Consider the following 23,022-nt stretch of genomic DNA (forward strand, 5'->3'; position numbering starts at 1 on the left):
GAATAGTATAGAGATCTCTCCTGATTACAATATTTTGAAATGCAGACCATGTCACATTCACACTGGTGACACTGATATCATTTCTCAGTAGAGAATCAGGTCCAAGTTACAAACCAAACTGTTGAGTTCACCCAGTCAGTGACATTGGCTGGAACAAAAGGGAAGACAGGATTAAACAGAGTCAGTCAGTCCAAGTCCATCCCCTCATTTAAATAAATCAAAATATTTCAATTCCATCCAACTTTATGGACAGGTTGTTTTTTAAAGATGTGATTCATCTCCCAATAAAATCAGAAAAACATATTTGTCCTTGGTCCTCAGATGGTTTAAATTGACACAATTCCATTGATTTTAATGAGTTTTACACCACGCTTTAATTATTTGTGAGTTTGTCTTGATTTTTGTGGCGAAGACTTTCAAAACTGAAGAATGAAAACACTATAATTATTATTACAGAAATATTTATTGGCTGATTTATTTCCCCACAGAATATCTGCAGCTGATTTTAATTTATTAACTACTACATTTCATTTAAAAAATAGCACACACTAATGTATCATATGTATTTTCCCACATAGGTCTGTGACTGCTTTTTCCAGTGTGACGTTTCATTCAGAGTGCTGTTTAATGTGCTTGTGGATTGTAACTGTTCAGGTGCCTTTAGAAAACTAATTAGTATTATACTGGAATAAAGAAATTTAAAAGATCGAGGTGTAAATGTATCAAAATGAATACAAGGCAGGGTAGAGATGCACCTTATAGACTAAATCTAATTTAGTCTATACATTTCAGCCCTACACTGCCTTCTGCTGACTTCAGACTAGCCTCACTAAGTACATCTCTGTAAAAAGTGTACAGGTGCTTTATTAAGTCAGTTATAATTCATTTTTATTTAAATTTATATCTTGCCTATTAGAATAGCTCAAAGTGGCTTACAATAAATGATGAAATAAAGAGTTCAAACTGATATCAGTGAGATGCATGTTAAGTCCTATTGGAACTATGTGAAGATTAATTAAGCTTTTGGATGTGATTCCAGTGTTAGTAATTTCAGTTTTACACCTGTCTGATACTGTTGACTTCAGTGAGTTTACTACTCATCCATGTCTATACAAGTAAAATAGGAACCTCCCTCCAAACAGGATACTGGTATCCACAGAAAGGGTGGCATTTTCTTCCCTTCCTAATTGTATAATTATCCAAATTTGGTCGCCTGTGGGTGGCATTCTATTTTTTCCTGGTTGCCTATAGGGCATATTTGGTACTTACACAACCAAAGGAATTCTATTCCTGGATATGTAGCTCTGCTCATATTGACAACTATGTACATGCACAGACTGGGCAACAGAATGACCTCTCATCTTTATACTATATAGATGAGTGGCTAGGGCACTCATCTGGGAGGTGGGTTCGAGGCCCCCTTTATCTAGGGAGCATCCAAACCTTAGTTTCTCTGACTTCCCAGTACAACACCATACCACAGGTCAGTCAGCCAATTTTCTGTGGCCCTTTTTGAAGCTGGATTCCATGAAAATGAGGCCAGGTGGTATGTAAAAGCAAGCAGTTTGTGGCTGAGTGAGGTAGCTGCTTGTCTGGAGGGAGCAGGGCCTGGGTTCTAGCATGAACATATGTCCCCAGTGGGGCAGAAGCTTCCCCCTGCACTGTCCTCCATCCATTTTTTTCCATTGACTAGGTTTTGGCTCAGTTTCAGAAACAGCACTGAAGAAGAGACTAAATAATGGATGACCTGCGATGGTGGTTAGAGTGTTTTGCCAGGAAGTGAGAGAGGCCTGATTCAAACTCCCTGTGGGTAAGGTGGGCCAAGAATTCAGGACTGCTGGCTTACTGGGAGGTGGGGAGGGGGAGGAAAGGGAAAGGAGGGAAGGGGAGGGCGCTGTAGTCACTGAGTTATAGGATCAGAGTAACAAGATTGACACTTTTCCTGTTCCTAAGTCGAAGTCCTGTAGACGCAGATTTTGGCCAACTCCATTTTCAGACATCTAGGTTTGCTATGTGTCCACAGGAGGTGTGCACACATGTGATGCCTGGCACTGCTCATGCTTAGTTTGCATGACTATGTGGTCAGAAATGGTCACCCATAAGCACAGGGCTGTGCATCAAGGAATAGACCAAGTGCCAAAATTGCCTTATAGACATATAAAAATGGCTACTTAGATGACCTCGAAAGAATATAATGTCAGCCAAAGCTCAAATGATCCCACAATTCTGATTTCATTGCAGCACCATTTTTCAAAGCAAAAGATCATTCTCTGGTCTGTCACACAATTTGTCAAGGACACTGGCTCCCCATTGGCCACATATGCTTTCCATCGGAGAGCTCCTTTGGAAAGCAATTTCAGTGACTTTAACCATGCCAGCATTCAAAACATGACATTTGCTATTTCAGTGAAAAGCCACAGGAGGTCTACTAACTGGGAGGCTACATATGATTTAACTCTAGGAGCTCTAAAGAGCATTTTCTGGAATGTTGCTCTTTTTCTTGGTGGCACTAAGCATTTTGTATTGACACCTGCTGCCTGATACAGGCACTGCATTTCATTTTAGATATTTTATGGAATTGATTTTGGTGCAGCATTTGTTTTTTTGTTTTTGTTTTTTTTTTAATCACCATCAATGCTCAGCCAACAAGTTTAGGTCTCAAACTAGAAGTGTTGAAAATGATCAGGCAGGAAGTAAGTACACCATACTTAATCAGGGATTGTGGTTAGGATTCCAAAGGTAATAATACATCAATAACTTCAGCTGCTGTGGAACAAACACTGAGAAGATATGTTGGACTTGATTTAACCCCTGCTACTCTGAAGTGGGTGGTAAACTGCATCGTGCTGTACCAGCTGAATTAAGGAGAATTGCCCTACAGAAACGGCAATGCAGCCCCAGAGATCATACAAGTGAGGGCAGCTTCCAATTGGGGTATAGGCTGGTTACTGAAAAGGGCTCTTCAGGAAGGTGAAGATGCTTATATAGCTGCAACTAAAGGTTTGCTCTTGCAGATGTGTAATCTGGTTTCAGTAACACAGCAGTTTCTTTCTAGATAACAGTATATACATGCCTGATTGGACATTTAAAAAATAGGGTATTCTTGGAAAGATTACTGAGGAGAGAATGTATCCAGTGTTCTGGGTAGAATAAGTGTGAGTGTGAAAAAAAACTTTAGATTTATATTCTTTAATACATATGCAGTTTTCCATTTGATGGAATTTTATGCATGTGCATAATAAGGGATCCTGTTTTTTTCTGTTTAAAAATCACAGATTCTCTGATTTAAAACCCCCAAAATCCGCGGTTAAAATGAAATGCCTCTATCTATCTATCTGTCTATCTATCTATCTATTGTTACATTTTTAAAGCAATTTGGAAACCTACCAGTGCCTCAATCACTATAATAAAATAAATTCTGTATACCTACAAATTTTGGCTTTTGATTTTGGGTTTTTTTATCATAGAAAATCAGAGCTCCCCCTGCTACTAGGACACAGCTCCAGGCCTCTCACTCCCAAGTCACAGCACTCCCACCCCCAATCTCTCACAGCCCTGCTGGTGTCCCTCACTCCCCACCAATATCCCCCAGAACTGCTGGTGCCCATTACAGGGGCCCCAGCTGCTAGGGCTATGGGGCCATGGACCTGGGTCTGCAGCCCTCTGCCCCCAGCAGTGTTCAAACCCTGGCTGCCACCTGAGGAAGGTGGCAGGTGCTGCAGCAGAGCAGAGCACAGAGCCTGGCTCCCCCTCCCCCATGGGTGGCACAGCCTGAATGGAGCCCTTTGGGGGTGTGGACGTGGGCTGCCCACTGCAGGCTCGGGGTTGTCCATCCTGCTGCCCTCCCCCTGGGGCCTCCACAGCCCAGCAGGTGGGACCCAGCAAGCCAGGGCAGAGTGGGGATGGATGGGAAGCTTATTATCACTGCTGGGAGCACCACGCTGCTGTGGCGCAGCATCCCATCTGCCTAGCAACAATAAGGGGCACAATTCTGTGCCATCACATCCACTGCTGCTGAGTGTGCTTCACCAGGGCAGTGCAGGGCTCATGGCAGCAAGAAGCTTCCCTTCCTGGACCTGCTCTGCCCTGCTGTACCAGGTCCTGTGTGCTGGGCTGTGTAAACCCTGGAAGGAAAGCTGCAGGGTGGGGAACCTGATCTTGCAGCGGGCAGCCCGCACCTATAGCCACCCCCACCTTGAGTTTCCCCTGCCCCCCAGGAGTGCACACAGCCATCCATCCCTGCCCCCTGGACTACCTGCCTGTGGCCTTGCAGTCATGCATTCCAGCCCCATGCTTCACCTCAGCTGGGCAGCAGCCCCAGCCCTGCCCAATTTCTTCCTTCCTTATGGGGGCCTCAATCTTTCCTCCCCACACCCATTTTACCTGTGGAAAGCTGCTCTCCAGGCTGCCTGGTGGCCAAGTGCATCTGCAAGCATGCACATGTATATGGCACCCCTGCCTGACCACCCTTCTCCCACTCTCCCCAGCCTGTTTGAAACTGGAACTTTGCCAGTCTGCAAAGAGCTCTTTGCAAAAGTGGAAAATCCGTGTTTCTCCATTAAAATGAAAAACTCCTTTTTATCTTTGTTAAAAGGAAAAATCTGTGGTTTTTCTTCCATTTTTCCATGGGAAATGGAAACCCAGATCCTAGTTCATAATTGCTGTAACAGAAGACAAAGCATCCACCTAGCCCAGTGTCTGGAGTCTAACACGGACTAGTGTCAGATGCTTCCATCAAAGCTGTTAGGGGTCCACAGTGGACAGTTAGAGAATAACCTGCCAGTAGGATATGTTTCTAATTTGCAACAGTCAGTAGTTGGCATGTGCCATGAGATATGAGTGTTTGTTGTATCTAATTTAACTGTTATTCTTGGCATGGACAGGCCAACAAATAAGTCAGAGAAACATAGAAAATCAGGGTTGGAAGGGACCTCAGGAGGTCATCTAGTCAACCCGTGGTCAAACCAGGACTATCTCCAACTAGATCATCCCAGCCAGGGCTTAAAAACCTCCAGGCATGGAGGTTCCACCACCTCCCTAGGTAACCTGTTCCAGTGCTTCACCACCCTCCTAGTGAAAAAGTTTTTCCTAATATCCAACTTAAACCTCCCTTGCTGCTAATTGAGACCATTGCTGTTTGTTCTGTCATCTGTCACCACTGAGAACAGTAGACTGTTCTCAGTTTCCACTGAACCCCATTCTCAGTGTTCTCATCTTCTTTAGAACCACCCTTCAGGTAGTTAAAACCTGCCTCAAATGCCCTCTCAGTCGTCTCCTGTGCAGACTAAATAAACCCAGTTCCCTCAGCCTCTCTTCATTTGTCGTGTGCCCAAGCCCCTGAACTGTTTTCTTTTCTCTCTGCTGGACTCGCTTCAACTTGTCTACATCCTTTTTATAGTGGACACCCAAATCTAGACACAGTACTTCAGAAATGGACTCACCAGTGCAGAATAGACTGGAATAGACTTCCCTCGATCTGTTGGCAATGTTTCTACTAATGCAGCCAAATATGCTCTTAGTTTTCTTGGCAACAAGGGCACACTGCTGACTCATACCCAGCTTACTACCCACTGTAACCCCCAGATCATTTTCTGCAGAGTTGTTGCTTAGCCAGTCAGTCCCCAGGCTGTACTGGTACATGAGATTCTTCCCTCCTAGGCACAGGACTTTGCACTTGTCCTTGTTGAACCTCATGAGACTTCTTTTTGCTCAGTCCTCCAATTTGTTGAGGTCACTCTGAATCCTAGCCCTACTCTCCAGTGTATCCACTACATCCCCCAGCTTGATGTCATCCACAAGCTTGATGAGGGTGCAATCCATCCCATCCTCCAAATTGTTAATGAACAAAACTGGCCCCAGAACCACCCCCTGGGGCACTCCACTTGATACCAGCTGCCAGCTAAACATTGAGCTATTGATTAATGCCTGTTGAGCCCATCAACCCAGCCACCTTTCTATCCATGTTACCGTCCAGTCATCCAATTGATACTTCCTCAGTTTGCTTGCAAGAATGCTGTGGGAGACCATATCAAAACATTTGCTGAAGTCAAAGTATATTATGTCCACTGCTTTCCCCACATCCACAAAGCCAGTTTTCTCATCACAGAAGGCAATCAGGTTGGCCAGGCACGACTTGCCCTTGGTGAATCCATGCTGACTGTTCCTAATTGCCTTCTTCTCCTAGTGACAGGTGCAGCCGCAATGGGGTCCAGGGCCTGGTGGCAGAAGGGACAGATGAGATCTAGCACCTCAAAGCCAGACCTGATTCAGTGCCCCAGGCTAGAAGGCCTAGTTAGATTAAAGGTGAGAAGACCAAAGCCCCAACAGAGGAAACAACATCCTGTGAGGCATGAGGCACAGTAAAGGGAAGGATTTAGAGTCATGCAATTAGCCCTTAAGGCATTGCATGCCGAGCTAGGCGGAGGTGACTGAGGAGGCCCACCAAGGACCTGGAACTATAGAGGCTCAGGCAGAGGCCTGGGAACTGATATTTAGAGTATTTAGGTAAGGTATTTAGAGATTTGGAGATAAGGTATTTAGAGATTTGCTTTTGAAAATTGAGTCGTAGGTAAATATATATTCATTAGAATAATGGCTTAGGGCAGTGGCAAGGGTTAATTGATCCCTAAAGGACTGGTTCCCACACAAATTAATAGCCTTCAAAGCAGACAGGGTGTCTAAACCAGGCAAGCAACAAGGGCAATGGATAAAGACATAACCTGGGAAATTGTGGGCATGTATCACACTGCTTCATAACATAAGATAAGGTGGCACGAGCTCACAAGGCCCAAGAGTGGGGAGCCTGAGAATTCAGATTTTGGGGGAACAGACCATATCAGGAAAATACCAGGAAAGCCCAAATTAGGATGTGTGCAATAAGGATGGGCTTGTGAAACAAAGGAATATGCTAACAGGACAGAATGTGAACAGTATGATGACCACAGAAAGACTAATCGGGGATAGCCATGGATGAAGAGTCATGAGCAGGGGAAAAGAATACAAAAGAAAGGACTTTAGAGCAGGGTCCCCAAGAGGAGAACCCAAGGCACCATGGACAGAGGGCATACCGCCAGCCTGTCTCATTCACCTCACCTCACTTGGTGGAGATGGGCCTCAGCTTCCATCTTCCAAGCTGCTGACATCTGACATTCAAGAGAAAACCTCAGAGTGAAGCTTGCGTCCTGGCCAGATGAACCTTGACCCTGATGACAGCCCTAGGGCTGGTAGATATATAGAACTGTTTGCATTATTATTATCTGCTATTACTGTGTATCAGTAAAATTTGTCTATTATTGAAGAGGAAAGGTTGTGGTCAATTTGAGGGTTTGGGACCACCCAGAACAAGTTATCTGGGTCATAAATCCGGGACTAGTGATGACCAGTAGGGTGCCAGAGACCCTAGTTGGGGTTCAGTGGAAACAGGGATATGTGAAGTTCCATGGGCATCCTCCCTATTTATCATTATTCCATCAAGGTGTGGCAGGTGTGATGTAAAAGTGCCCTAGGGGTGGAGTGGAGCACAGTCACGGGGCTACCACAGGTGTCACAGCCACCCCTGGCACCCTGACGTGTTGCAGGCTGACTAGTCTGTAGTTCCCTGGATCTTTCTTCTTCCCTTTCTTAAAGATGGTCGCTATATTTGCCTTTCTCCTATCATCCAGGACCTCCCAATAGTAGGTAGGAAGTAGGAAAGAAGATGTAGTGCACATCAGCTGTTCCTCAGTAATTATTTCATGGGTCTATGCCTTTCTTCTGAAAAGTAAAAGCTAAACTTGGAATAGTCTACTTCTCAATGAAATGGGTAAATACTGACATGTAATTCTACTTACCAGAGGGAAGGAATGGATACACTGTGGAGTAGCTAGTGAGTGATAAAGTAGTAGCTAGTGAGCTCCCCACCCTTTAAGTCAGCATAATTTATTCATCTGTCTATATGATAAATGTGTAATCCTTTCTCACATCCCATTAAAGTTTGATATCAATTATAGCTATTAATAATGAATTCCACAGAATTATTAGGCACTTAGTAAAATATTTTAAGTACACTGCTGCTTTTTCCAACCCTGACTAGCAGCTGCATAGACAATCCTGAAAATATTTGTGTGTAACAGAAAAATATTTTATGATTTGTTCCCGTGGTATTTGATTTTTTGCTCATATATAGCCAGTTACTCATGCTTTAAGTATACTAATATGGTTAAGCCAATATGATGATGATAAGAGTGTTTCAGTCCTCAAAATTTGAATGTTTCACTATTTTGCATATGATTACTATACAACCTGTCATGTTTTCTTATTTAATTCAAGATGTTCTTCTTGGCAGCCCTAGCACATTAGCAATATTTCTATTTTCATGTGCAAAGGAGAGACTGTGACAGGATAAGAAGCTTCTCCAATGCAAGTGACAGCCAGAATATTTTTTTGAATTAAGATTAGGATAGGCCAAATGAAGGCTCCCTTGGATGAATATAAAAATTCTTCTGGTAAGATCCAGAAATTAAATTTCTTTAGAACAGTTGTGTAGCTGAAGACTGTGGGAAACCCATCACACTTCTATAAAATAAAGCAAAAGAATTCAGAAAATTCTTGAAGCAGGATACAGGTATCTGCTTTGTTAGTAAAAAAAGAAAGAAACATAAAACAAGCAAACAAACCTTCCATTCATACCTGAAGACAGTGGGTTATACGGTGATTGTGCAGGTATCCAATTCCTTTACAAATCAGGTCACTTTGGTAGGTAGGCGTATATTTATACGCCTGATTTCAGGCAACCACATTCCTATATCTATACTCTATATTTTTATGGTGAATCAACATTTCTTCCAGTACGATTTTACAACATGGTACCACAAAGAGCAGTCCCTTTGGCCAAGTAAAGACAGTTATCACATCCATCTTAAACCAGTTTCAGCCATTTTGAAAGCAGTTAACATGCATTGAAATTCTGTCGTGTTATAAATCTTAACCAGTTTTTGATCACTTATACCGGCTTGTGTAATTTCTGTCCCTGGCCTTTGTCTATGTGGAGATCCAGTGGTATCCTCATACACAGTGGTTCTGTATTGGGTTCAGGGCCTCATTTCTCATTAATGCTTCCTGAAAATGTTGATTTTTACCTTTTACAGCACAATGTGGAGGATTATGCATCTGTGGAAAAAATATTGCCACAAAGTTGAATTAGCAAACACAGCAACTGCCCATCAATATTTGTTTGTTATACATAAATTCTACAGAACAGCCCCTCTCCATTTCTAAAACGAACCCGTATGTCTAAATGGACCTTTGTGTTCAAGTCTCATGATGCTCATTGATTGTAATGGGCATTGCTCCTTGCTAGTCAAGTGCATTGCCTGCATTGGCCCCAGTCTAACAAAGCACTTAGCTTTACATGCTTGTGAGTTCCCTATGTAACAGTAGTAGCTCTTGTCAGCAATGGAGTGGCTAGCAGCAATATCAAAAGACTCCTGCTTCTGCATTCAGACTAGAGTTTTGTATTTATAGCAGAGGACAACCTTTGAGGCAGGTTCATTTCGATCCTGAGAGTTCCCCTAGTGCTTACCACTTTATTGAGGCATGTTAGGGCCTGTGGTCCTAGGGCTATGAGTTCATCTGGCTCCTGCTCTACATAGTGTGTTAGGGATGAACAGAGCACTCAGTAATGTTCTGTTTAGTTCTCAGCACTGGCTTGGCTCTACCTCAGATTCACCACATGCTTTCACTGAAAGCTTTTGCTTTGTTGGCTATACTCTGGGACCCTCTCTTTGGAGAGAAGCCAGGAAGGCCCAGAATCAGTACAGTAAAGAGACCCTGCAGACAGGTCCAGATACCTGCATTTGAACAATTCAAACCAAAAGCTGAAGTTACCAAAGATAAAAGAGTAATGCATGTGATGATAGAAGTTCAACCCCATCAAGTTAGGTGTGCATCTACACTGACGCCTTGGCGTGCCTGGGAAGGGGTACTCTTGACCCAGTGGTGTAACTAGGACAGGGTGACTTGGGCAGTCACCTCAGGTACCAACTTCCAGGTTAGTGGAGAACATAAAAAAGGCTGCTGGTGCAGCTGTGCAATCATGATAGTGATTGCACAGTGCAGCAGAATTCAGAGCTGCCTTGCGGGCATTACTGCCCCTGGCTATGTTGGTATGGCTCTGTCTTGAGCATGCTGCTCACTTGTTCTGAAACTACAAATGCAGCATTGAAGCCACTCTGGAGACTTCCCCACAGATGTTCTCAAACCTTCCAGATATTTCACAAGCAGGCACAAAGATGCCCCCAAAATGGTTTTACTGTCACACCTCCAGCTTTGGCATGTGCAAGCAGGAGTGGGTATATGCATCATGCTACAGGGTGTTGTTTCCCAGGCATGCTGGGAAATCAGTATAGAGATGCCTTTAAAATGATTTGTTAGTATTTGTTATTTAAATACAGTGCTATTATGTTCCAAGTCCTGTTAGCTTGAGTATAGCAAAAAGATAGTGCTCTGCAAAGAAACAATGTAATGTTGGATATACAGGATACGGGGTAGTCAGCTGCGCAGCCCGTGTTTGACAGACCATTTACGAGGAAAAAAAATCCACTCTAATGCACACTATGAAGATGTTACTCAGTTCACAGCAGAAATTACTCTTAAATTGTTTCCATTCAGTGGGAGTAAAAGTATTTCCACCAATATCAATGTCAGAATCTCATTCACTGTGCAGTCTGCTCTTCTGGATATGCATCCAGAGATAGATAGAGCTTCCTTTTGAAACTTCCTTTACTAAGGACTGCTGTGAAATTTACAACCATTCTAACACTGTAAAATATATTGCATGAGAGATTTAAAAAAGAAAAGAAAAGAAACTAATACCTCATCTGAGTGGGATGCATTTTAATTTCTTTGATGCCAGATGAAAGGACTCATTTTGGCAAGGAGACGATACTCTCCCAGTGCTGCGTGTATATCCAAATTGGAAATGATGACAGTTTTCTGTTTCCTCAAAGCAATGAAAACAACTTGGAAGCAATGGCAGACAATATCTTGGAGTTTTTGTCATCAGTAATGTTAACTGAGATAATACTGGTTGAAAATCTGTTTTTGCTTATCATGGAGACAGATTAGTGTTTCTGGTTAACAGCGGAAAAAACCCCCCATTATTAGGCCCAGTGTTGGTCTCCTTGAAATCACAAAAAAATTTCAGCAGTGCTTTACATGGACACAGAATGAAGAAATAAAAAAATTAAAAAATCAGAAGTAGAATAAAAACCATTTCCAAAGAGATTTAATACAATGTATAGAATACTGCCTTGATCCAAAAAGGCAAAACAACAGATTATGCTCAAAATGACAGATTATTGTATCACTCCACTTTATACATGCCTGTTGGCCCATGTTATACCCTTACTAGGGACAAGTGACTTGATGACTGACTTAGCCAAACACCAAACAGCACAAATATATTTGATGTTCAGATAGCTGAAAATTAACCAGCTTCATATTTGGCTAGTGCTTATTTGTGCATCTCAAAATTCTCACTGATGTAATCACTGGCATAAGGACCCTCATCTTTTTAGACTATGCAAGAATTAAAGTAGTGCTCTGTGTGTGTGTGTGTGTGTATGTGTGTGTGTGCATGTGTGTGTATGTGTGTGTGTGTGTGTGTGTGTATATATAAAAGCTTTGAATTTGAAAGGAGTTGTTCTGGTCCTACTGCTAGAGCACAGTACAGCCTGCCAGTTCTCCTGAAAATTTCAGAGGATATGGAGTGGCTACATGAGGAGTTGGAGTGGCAGATATGGCCTAGCCAAAAGTAGATCTATGATGCAAGTGTATGTGGTCAAAGTAGTAAATGTTTTTAGCCTGGCATATGGAGACACATTTCGTACCATCAGAAACAGGCAGGTCTAAAATCCATGCAGTATGATTAAAGTTCCAGCTTCCTTATCCTCCATGTTCTGACCTTACTGACCTTGATTATCAGTTACTTCCAGATTTCTGTGTGCAGTAACATAGCAAGGGGGAGAGCGGGGAGGGGGGAGCGGGGCAAGCACCCCAGGCATCAAAGTGAAGTGGCACCAAGAGGTGCTGCCCAGCCAGGGCAAAGCTCAGGACTGAGTCATAAGTGGCTCATTTTGGAGGGGGGGTTGCTCCCACCACTGTGAGCACTCTTGGGTAAGCATGGGGATGCGTGTGCCTCCCGGATCTATGTGCGGGCCGTTGGCAGGCTGCTGCTTTGGGCTTGACCCGGGCACCAAATTTCCTTCCTATGGTACTGATCATTCCAAATCATTACTTTTATTCTGGGAAATCCTTTATAGCCTTTAGCATGTGGAATTTAGTCGGCCTTACTCCATTCTTTAACTACAGCGGCTGCTAGTGCCTGGAAGACAACTTTTATTTATGACTTAGCCAACTGTCTAAGAATTTGTCTAGCAATCTGGACTGGAAATCCATCCCTAGGAGAGTACGAACTGAAATGGGATGGTTGTTAAATCTACTCCTGTTATTTGCTTGACCAGCAGTAAGCTATGTCACCTTGTTCATTGGAATATTTTGTTTGTTTTCTTTCCCTGCCTTCTGTAGAGCCTAAAGCAAGCTGCAGATTAGGTCGATCTGCATCCACGTCAGGTGTGCCTCCTCCATCAGTTACTCCTCTCAGGCAAGCCAGTGACCTTCAGCCAAGCCAGGTACCATCGTTACCCAATCGCGAATGACTTCATGTGCTCCGACATGCCAAATATCTCTCACCTTCGTGTCTGTCATTTGTTACAGTAAATGATGTTTTTGTTGTTTGTCTTTCTTCTTGCGTGAGCATGTTGTATGTAAGTCTGTGTGTGCGCGTGTGTGTGTGTGCGTGTGTGTGTGTGTGTGTGCGCGCGCGCCATTGGCAATGGAATTCTATCTTCCAAGGCTGGTAGAATTTTCTTTGCTATTAATTCTTAAATCTTTTTTTTTTATGTCTCTTACTTCCTTCATTCTGTAATATAAATGTAGCAAACCTGTATTATATGTATTGACCCAGTTTTTTATTTTTTCATGTTTTGTGAACTTTTTTACTGTCTTTAAAATTTATCAAACTTTGATAAATTTAATCTATGTTTTAGTGTATATTTCTTTTAAATGTCTTGTCTAAAGCACTTGCACCAATGTTTGTCAATGACTTGTATACACCTTTTGACTTCTGCCCTGTTATACTGTACTATTTGTGTCAGTCATATTTGTTTTTTGAGCTCAGTGCATGAATGTATTACACTGTGAATTATCATTGTCCTTAAGATCGCCCACATATCAGATTATTTTGTTTATATATGGCAGCTAAATTCTCTTCAACTATAGGTCATAGAGTTCTAATAGGGCTATTAAATAGTCACTGTAGTTACGTTCATTGCAAATTGGTAAAACAAACTAAAAACAAACAAAACAAAATAGAGGGGGAAAAAACTTTCATATTTAAATCAGAACTACTTTTCTTAACAATAACAACAATGCCAGGCTGACCCTTAATAATGAAATAATGAAATGCTTATGCTTGGCAAGTTATACCTATGTTATCACCTGAAGGAACGAAAAGACAAATAAAATGACATTTAACTGTGTTTTACATATAATATTTAGGCTCCATTCATTTTGATGCAAAGATGAGTTTCATCTTACTAGTTTAGCTCAGCTAACTGCAAAAATTAGTAACTGGGGAAATTACCCTGTTTAAAAGATTAATTGATGCCTTCCTTGAAACGTGAAGCATTCCAGTGTTTTCTGATTTTATTTTACTTGTTTATATGCATTTTCTGCATGTCTATTTAGGCTGTAATTCTCAAATAGCACTAAGGGAATTAGGCCTCTAAATCCCATTACATTTCAATGAGATCTGAGGGGCAAGACTCCTTTGGGAACTCTACTAATTCAAGATTTAATCATTTTTAGCTTGGTGAGTTTGCAAGGAATTCTGAGCCAAAACCCCTGCTACTGTAAACTGGCATAGCACATGAAGCATTGTCAGTTTACTCAACCTGGGAATTAACTCTTTGTTATGAACATAATAGATAACTACATCCAAATAGGCTGAACTACTTTAACTCGTTAAATTGAAGTAAGTGCTAATCCATTACTTTTGTGTCCTGCTAGTTATGATGCCTAAAATAATCTTGAATATTAATTAAAGATATTTTAGATGATAAAATTAAACCCTTAATGATGACTTAAAATGTCAGGCCATTTAAAAAGGCCTGTGAATAATTTCTTCTTCTAGGATAACTGCACTTCTGAGTTTTTTTGAGTGACCCAGTGTACCTGTGATACGTGATTTATGATTAAATAGCTCATAGCTGGCAAAACACATTGCCAGTTACTTCTGGCAGATGCACCTTGAATGTTATGAATGTTTTTTTGTATCTTGGTTTGCATTAAACCCTGAAAGCAGAACTTGATATGATAGCAGAGATAATGAGCTTTCTCGAAACTGCAGCAGACAGGGTTCATTAGAATTGTGGAGAAAAGAATCCCATTTACTCTAGGTAGAAGAAAGGAATACAGATGATGAGAGAACATTTCAAATAACTGATAGAAGATGGGCCTGTTAATAGCGTAATATATAATGTATATCTGGGTTTCAGGAAAAAAAAAGAAAACACGGTATTAGCTTTCCATCGTTTAAATCTTACTCTGCAACTGGCAATTTACAGAAATAACTTACCATTTTGACACGTTAATCTGATCCTAATCCCAAATACAATGGCTACTCCATCTTACTTCAAGTTGATGGAATCAGGCTTAGAGTTCCTAAGAGCCGTTTATTGTATATTATACTTCTATTTGTTAGTGGGAAAATGAACTTTACAGCCTGCACAGATGTTATGTGTTCTTAAAGAGCAGGGCTAGCCCCACCTTTCTGCTCCCTAGATAGAGCAGTGAGGGCTGCCTCACAGTTACTCCCCTCCTCCCCCACCCCCAGCAAAACCTGTCTGGAGTCTGGGGCCAGAAACGGGGGTTAAACTTATCTTCCCCTGAGTACAGAGCTGCCCTGCCCTGCTGGATTACTTAGCGCTGGTTATGACAAATCCCAGAAGCACCTGAAAGCAGGAAGAGGAAGTGATGAGCAACCCTGCAGAGTCTTGCTGATATGATTGTGAACTGCAAAGCCCAGAGACCTTGAGGGCAGCCGGAAGAGAAGGTGAACACACAGCCTATGCTGGCTGTGCCAGAGAGCCATGCTCTAGTACCCCCCAGTTTCTGGCTTCAGCCACTGCAGGCATGTGGCTGCATTTCCTGAATCAAAAGTGAATGTCTTGTTCATTTGCTTATTCAGTCTTTGCAGTTTTAGACTAACCTGCAAAGACTGAATCAATTCAGCCTCAGACTTTTTGATTGTCTGTACTTAGCAGTATACAGGAATTTGTATAAGGCCTGATGCACTTTCTCTTTGCAGTGCCCTGCGCCCTATTGATAACTCTGTTATGTTAGAAACTTTGTTCAGTTCTACTGCAGTAGGGGGATGTAAGCAAATACTAACTGGTGTTAACTAATATATCACTAACTTACACATTGGGGTGCTGAGAAGGCAGGATTGTTATCAAGCTCGCAATTTTAGAAGGGGGTATAACCACGCTGTAAAGGAATGCCCTGACCACACAGGAAATAAACTCAAAACTGCTAAATATTAATCCAACATAGAAGAATGATCAGCCATAGATCCAATTACTTAGAGACCTCTGAGTACAATAAAAATGGCAGGAGTTGGGGAGGAGTAATTGTATTGGCAAGGTAGCTGTAGAAGTTACAGTTTACAAATGCCCAGGCTTATAACTGCCTCCATATAAACTGGCAGCCTTACCTAATACTATGTCATCAGGACTGTGACCTTGGGACTCTTAAATCTAGTTCAGCTCATATATTGACTATTTGTGTGACTATTGGAATTTAACCTCTTTGTCTCTCCTCATCAGTATATTAGTGCTGATAATGCCTTTGCAGGAAAAATGTAAGGATTTACTAGTTAATGTTTCTAAAGCATTTTGGAGCTTGAAAGTGCTGTTTAAGTGCTAAGCATTATTTCAATCACTCTATAAATAAAATAGAAAATATTTCTGCAAGCAGAGATGAACTCATGGACTCTAAACTACTACTAAATTATGTAATTATGAGGGGTCAGAATTAAGAAGGGCTTAACCAATAATCAGTGGTATTTAATTTGACCTTCATGAGTGCTGAGGACATTATAAAAGAGCTGGATATAGAAAGTAATCTTTGGATCAAGCAATCATGGGTTAATTCAGTTTGAGTGGGGAGCGAGATAAAATCTGCAACTAAGATTCTTCATTTCAAAAAGGTAAGTTTTCAGAAAATAAGGCAACTAGATATGAAATCTGTTGGATTGAAGAGCTCAGGGATTTGAAAGTGGAAGAGGCCTGCAAGGATTTTGTTTCCTGCAAAAACTATTTTGAATTTGTTCCACAAACAAGGGGGAAAAGACTCAGATGAAAGGGCTCACATCTTAACTAGATAAATAATAGGGGTGTGCAAAGTGGGCCCTATTCGATTCAGATTCAGCCCGAATCAGGGACAGTGATTCAATTAGTTGATTCAGATCACTGTCCTCGATTCGATTTGGCCAAATCTGAATCTGAAGATTTGATGCTGATTCGGAGAATCAGTGATTCAGACATAGACACAGCTTTAAAAGATTTTTCTACGTACCTTGAAATACCAGTGTGGCTTGTGAACGCTGCGATGCTGGGGCAGATGGAACATCCCACAGGAGTGTGTGTGGGGGGCGGGGGCGGGCCTCTGCGTGCTCAGTGGCAAACCCAGAAGTAGACTGGAAGTACTTCTGGTCCATTTCCAGGTCTGCTGGGGAGCATGCTGGAAGCCCCCCCCACCCCTTCAGCTTTGTGATCGGCCATGGGGAGACCCTGGGTGCCCCCCCCCCCCCCAGACCCAGGAGGCACCAGTCTCCTAGCCACAGGCCCCCCCATGCGCTTCCTGGCAGACCCAGAAGTGGACCAGAAGTGCTTCTGGCCCACTTCAGGGGATGCTGTGGAGCATGCTGGGGAGCCCCCTGCACTCCTGTGGGATGCTCCACGTGTCTCAGTATTGTAGCATTCATGAGCTGCCTGCTACGTGGAGGTATGTAGAAAAAATATTTAAAGCTGTGTCTACGTCCAAATTGTCGAATCTTTCTGAATCAGTTTGGAGGGTTCCAATTCGATTTGGAGAGATTAGGGGGTCCTCTGATTTGATTCGGATTCCAAATCGGATCAAATCTCCGCCAAAGCGAATCAGGGACTGAAGCTTTGCACACCTTAATAAATAATCACTTCAAAGGGGATATTCAGGAGTAAGTAAGCAGAAGAGAGCAGACAGTAGGACTGATTGGCAAGGAAAGTTAAGCCTTAGAGGACAAGAACTTTGGGTCAAGAATGAATAATGCAAAAAAATCCAGCTAAGTTGAACCTGGTTATATAACAGGATCTTCCCCAGGGGTTGCCACAAAGTCCCTGGAGCCCCCTTTGTGTGGATACCTTAAAGAGTGTTATGGAGAAGTTCTTGTATTTGCAAGGGGATTTTAGGAGGGAACAGCAGAACTGTAGGCAATGTACTGTTGTCTGAATAAATACGCTTTATTGTTCTATAGCTTAACACCTTGGTCTTTTGTGAGCAACACACCCTTAGCCCTTGTCACCTCTGATTTTTTGAGGGCCATCCCCCCCTTCAATTTACCTGCCACACTTTGTTGGAATTATACCTTCTGAAAAGGGAGGCTGCCCCAGGGTTCTCCAAGCCAGATCTCATGCTCATGAGTACAGGTATCCCTACTCATGCCTTTAAGGGCTAATTATGTGGTCTTCTTATCATCTCCCCTTTTATGCTTCTCTTGGAAACACTACTAAACAAAGAGGCAGAATTAACAACTTAAATAATGAGATGCACCCAGAGAGAAAATATTAATACCTAATAAAGACATTTAGGAGCATTTAAAATAATTGGTAAGCTGATGGCTCCATCTAGTGTCAGTTTGCTATCTCTTTCTTCTTTATAATAAAGGCGGTTACACTTTACAGGAGTATATACCAGATAGATCGTATGCATCTCTGAATTCTGCACAGGCTGTATGAGATCACATTCTTCCCTGAACAATACAAGCAAAGATCCCACTTAAATCAGTTACTGATCTAAGCTTGTTAAGAAAGGGTACTCCTATTATAAGTATGGTTAGCTATAACTCACATTTATGAAATATTTATATTGAAGTAACAGCTGAAAGCTGCCACTGAGACACAAAGATCACTTTGTTCAATGCGCATAAACAGGAGATCCATGCCCCAAACAGTGCGCATTGCATTTCAGACTATATTTTGTTCCACATTCACCCAGCTCCAGCAAAAATAATATTATTATAAACACCATTTTTAAAAAGGTGTAATACAGAGGTAACTGTACATTAAAGAGGGTCAATCTATTTGTAGACAATGTATGAACCAGATATGAATTTTTGTTCATAACCCTTTAGGAAACTTTTTGAAAATATTTAGTTATCATTTTTGACGAAATTAATTTATTTCCATGTGATTTTTCTGTTCCCAGTGCTAGCTGGGATCAAAAAGTAGAGTTACAGATTGTTGTGAAGAAGGCATTTTCCAGATTCTAATCAAAGACAAAATACACGATGGGGCAGAATTTGGCTCCCAAAAATTGTAGGTAAATTATATGAGCTTTGACTGAGCACCCAAGCTTTTCGTCCTCGTCTAAATAGAACTGATCCTGAACTTTTAGAATTAAAAAAAAAAATAATGGTGCACCAAAATTGACATGTGTGGTCTTAACATGGGAGCAAATAATATTTCATTTCTCCCTAATTACAAATAAAACCTGTTTGTTTTTTTAATCCAGTTTTAAATAAGGAATAATAAGACCTGTACATATCTTGACAGCTACAAAAAATTACTGTTATCACCTTTAAATGACATACTTAAAATTTATCATATGGCCTCATTAATCCTATTCTTTTTCTGTAATTCTAGGAAAATGTACTGAAAAATATGACATTTCATATCCTTTTTTCAGCACATTTGTGTATGCATAATCAAAAAATATGCAGTGGATTAAGCCGAGATAGAAGCTTTATAATGTAAGAAATATAAGAAGCCTAATAGAAATGACTTGGTGTCCAATCCTGCAAGGTTCTGAGTGCTTTGATTCCAGTGCTGCAAACTATTTAAGCATGTGAATAATCCCAGAATGTCCTACCTGAGGATCACAAGTCAAGCTTACAGTATCTTCACACTGTAGTATCATCATGCAACATAAAAGGTTCCACAATATTTATGTACTTCATCAGAGTATTCTGCTCTTATTATAATGAATGTTTGCAACATGCTTTTCCAGAAAGGGCAAATTATTTATTATTGCTTTAATTCTTGTTAAAATCGCCAGACAAATATTTCCCCAATGAATTGACATCATTCCACTTTATCTGGGAACATGCTTCAGAATCACAATATGCACAAATTCCCCCAAGAACATAAACAATGCAGCTGTGCTTTTTTTTTCATTAATCTCATTTCAAACCTTGTATTTTCCCACAGCAAAGCTGTACAAAAGTTCCAAGGGAGCTAGTAAATAACCTGCAGTTGTCAATCTTATTAGCAGGGCTGGTTTCCTGACTGCTACATTTAATGAAGTCTGCCACTGAAAAATGTGCACAAATAAATCAAGAACCACAAGGTTCCATATCTGATCACAGCAGCCCTATTCAACTTCCATTATGTTAAAAAAAATTACAGTAGTTACAGGTAGACGGTGAGCTCTGAACTGAAGTATTCAGTCATCGTGCTTAAATACTAGGGAAATGGTAACAGAAAAAACATCTCTGTGTGCTGGTAAAATTACTATCTACTTCATAACAAAAGCCAGTTTGATCCCTCAGTATTATTACTATAAGCTGGAGCTGGTTAATAAAAAGATGCCAGAAAGAAACTGGCACCAGCATGTTGTTGATGTTATCAGGCTTCCACCAGGCTTGAATGTGTTACAATAAAAGGGCCAGATTTGGCCATCCTTAGTTACTTGACCTAGAATAAAATAAAGATTGTTTCTATAGCTTGGTGTGTAGGCCACTTATACAATATGGGCAGGGAGAGTTGTCCCATAAATAAATATTCAGTTCCTTTGGTTTCCCTATTGAATTCCTCAGTCGTTGAGCTACTTGCTTTTCTGACATGGCTCTCTGTCTTGCAGAACAATCTTGAAAATCACCTTCCACGTCAGGAAGATAACTTTTGAAATCTCAATTATTCGTGGGATGGGAGAATGTAGCTCCATGTACCTCTACTCCAAGTTTCTGAGCCTGTCCATCTAGTCAGTTCTGTCTGGACTCTGTTTCTTTGCTCTGTGTCAAGGCCATGTTTATGACATCTTCTTTTGCAGTTTGATTTCACTTTTCATTACAAAAATGTAGTACACCAAACAACTAGTGACCAGTGTTCAGAGATTCTTCAATATCTCTCTAGATGGTTGAATTAGCTGAAATTGAGCTTCTTTGGTTTAGCAGAGAGATCTTTTTTCCATGCAGTTGTAAAGACTAGTAAGGCTGATCGTGCAGTCATGAGAGACTGCTAGTCAGGAATTCTTTGGAATGTGTACTGAGGAATAGCCTTTGGCTTCACAAGAAGCCCTCTCTGCCATGGTTTAGGGAAAAAATTGTTCTTCTTCATTCTCCCCTAGAAGACTTCTCTAGGTCATGAGGGTAGTTTGCTGCTGGTCTACATCCCGTGCTGGTTTCTACATACTAGCTGGTGATTTGATGGGAACAGAGCCTTCCTGACCCACTCCCTATCCAGCCAGCCATCCCACAGAAAGGAATACAATGAGTAGAGAAAGGAAGGGTGTGCACTAGCTTAGCATTTGGGGAAGAATGTCTTCATGTCCCTAATTTACTACAAATTTTTTGCATGCAACTTTGGACAGATCACTTGGCTTTCTTGTGCCTTAGCTCCCCATCTGTAAAATGGAGAATACCAGCACTTCCAAACCTTCCAGGGATTAATAGACTAAAGACTGCAAGAAGTTCAGGTACCGTAATAACATGTCTGTACTTCAGAATGAAGGTGGGTTTCTAGCACATGTGATATAGCTCTTAAAGTGCTACAGGAGTGCATCTATACTTCCCTTGGTCATGCTAGAGGGTGCCATCAGGAAAAAATGTCCCACTTATTCTCTGTTCATACCAAATCCTGAAAAAATGTAATATAGCTTCTGTTTGGTATAAACTCTTCCCCCCCAACACACACACACACTCCTCCAACACTCTCTTGGAATTTAAATGAGTTCATTGGCATGTCCCGCATTCCTGCAGAGCAGACGTGAGTGGTGGGGTAAGTTCTAGTGGCAGGGCCCCGTAAATAGACAGATCCTTGTAGTCCTAGACAAATGAAGTCCCAAAGGAACCTGAACATAGGTGAGGTTTGATGAACCTCTTTCCAATATTTCCAGCAAATGTTGGCTTAACCTAGTGTCAAAACTGCTGCTGACTAGTGTTTGAGTCTAGCGACTGTGGTTTTCTCAGTTGTTGCTACTGCCTGATAACAACTCCCCTGAACAATCTTGTTCCTCCTTTATCATGTTTTTACTGTATCTCTCCTGCCTGTTGGCCTTCTGATAATTTCTCTTATATCCTGTTTTTATTTACATATGGAGTTTTACATAAGCTTTTGTTCCATCACTTGCTTAGCTCTGTTGTGTCTGCTTTTCTCCAAGAAGGAATGTACTGTGATACCTGAAAGCTTGTCTATGTCTATCTCAACCATGCAGTTGATCCAATAGAAAATATCATCCATGAGAATTCTTGTCTCTAACCTCAGGAGTCATTTGAAACACTCAGTGGGTAGATTAACTAGTATGTTATAATAGCTTGCCTGGTGCAGTTCCTGATCCCTTCTTTCTTCCTCTGGCAGACTACTGATGATGATCTCACTTTCAGCTCAACTAAATTAGCTAAGTAAATGCAACAGGCCATTTTACCATAATATTTGGAGAAGGGAGGGAGCAGGGATATCTTGTTATATGTTTGTACTGCAGTTGCCCTTAGGAGCCCTTCTGATTCTCTCTCCTCTCCTCTCCTCTCCTACAGTGTAATAGTTTAGAAACAATACCACACACGTTAGTGGAATTATTCTGGAATCAAATTGTGTCAGTGAGAATCTTGGGGGCCAGCACATCTTTAAAGCAGCCAGGCCTAAGTGTGTCATGGCAAATAGGTGTAGTATCTGATTTTTACATACAAGATTTGACCAGTGAAAACTGGTTTTATTTGGTACCAGTGGTTTTGGAATGGTCTGGACTAGTGATGACATAATTCAGAATAGATTCTCTAAGTTTTTAAGCTGATAGAGGTTACAGTCCCTAAAACATCTCAATTGCCACCAGATGGAGCTAAAACCCAGTTTCAGATTTTAAACAGCTGTGTGGCTCTGATACCACTAAGGGAGGGGAGAGTATTTCAGAGGAATTATCATAAAACCAAACTTCATATTTTCCCATTCTTTTTGTTTCAAGGTATGTAAAATGACTAGGAAAATGTTCCAAGAGAGAAGAACTATTCTTATTCCCTTGGACAGTAGGGCATTTGTTTCTAAACAATGGCTGTAAAGGGGGAAACCCTGAAGATCTTAGAAACCTCAAGGCTATCTGAGCTGTCAGGAGAGAAGAGAAATCAGAAACAGGTTACTTAAGTCAGTGGTGTTCAAGCTCTGGCTGGTAGACCAGATTTGGCCCATGAAGCCAGGTCATCTAGCCTATGTGTCTCCCCCTGGGGGTGTGATGCCATCAGTAATTGCAGGTGCCCTGCAAATGTCCAGACCCATGGGGAGCCCAGTTGACCAGATGACATGACCCTGAATGCTAGGTTGAAGTAGTGTTGGGGGAGGGGTCATGCCGTGGCCTGATCTGGCATGCGCAGCTGGGACAGCATGCCAGATTGCACCTGGATAAGGGCCACAAACTGACCCAACACCACTCATCCAGCCAGCAAAAACGAGTACGCAGTTC

The 23,022-nt window shown here is 41.6% G+C and overlaps 1 protein-coding gene across 1 annotated transcript in view; it reads left to right on the plus strand.

The window, feature by feature from the left end:
• The window catches only part of NYAP2 (neuronal tyrosine-phosphorylated phosphoinositide-3-kinase adaptor 2), a 117,586-nt gene that overhangs the window by 64,934 nt on the left and 29,630 nt on the right, over positions 1 to 23,022 (plus strand). The window contains exon 5 of the mRNA XM_090054122.1: positions 12,565 to 12,668. Within this exon, the coding sequence (XP_089910248.1) occupies positions 12,565 to 12,668 (104 nt within the window). The remainder of the gene's footprint in view (positions 1 to 12,564; positions 12,669 to 23,022) is intronic.

This window comes from Crocodylus siamensis, chromosome 6 (genome assembly GCF_052110815.1).
Source record: "Crocodylus siamensis isolate JL-2025a chromosome 6, ASM5211081v1, whole genome shotgun sequence".
Lineage (NCBI taxonomy): Eukaryota > Metazoa > Chordata > Crocodylia > Crocodylidae > Crocodylus > Crocodylus siamensis.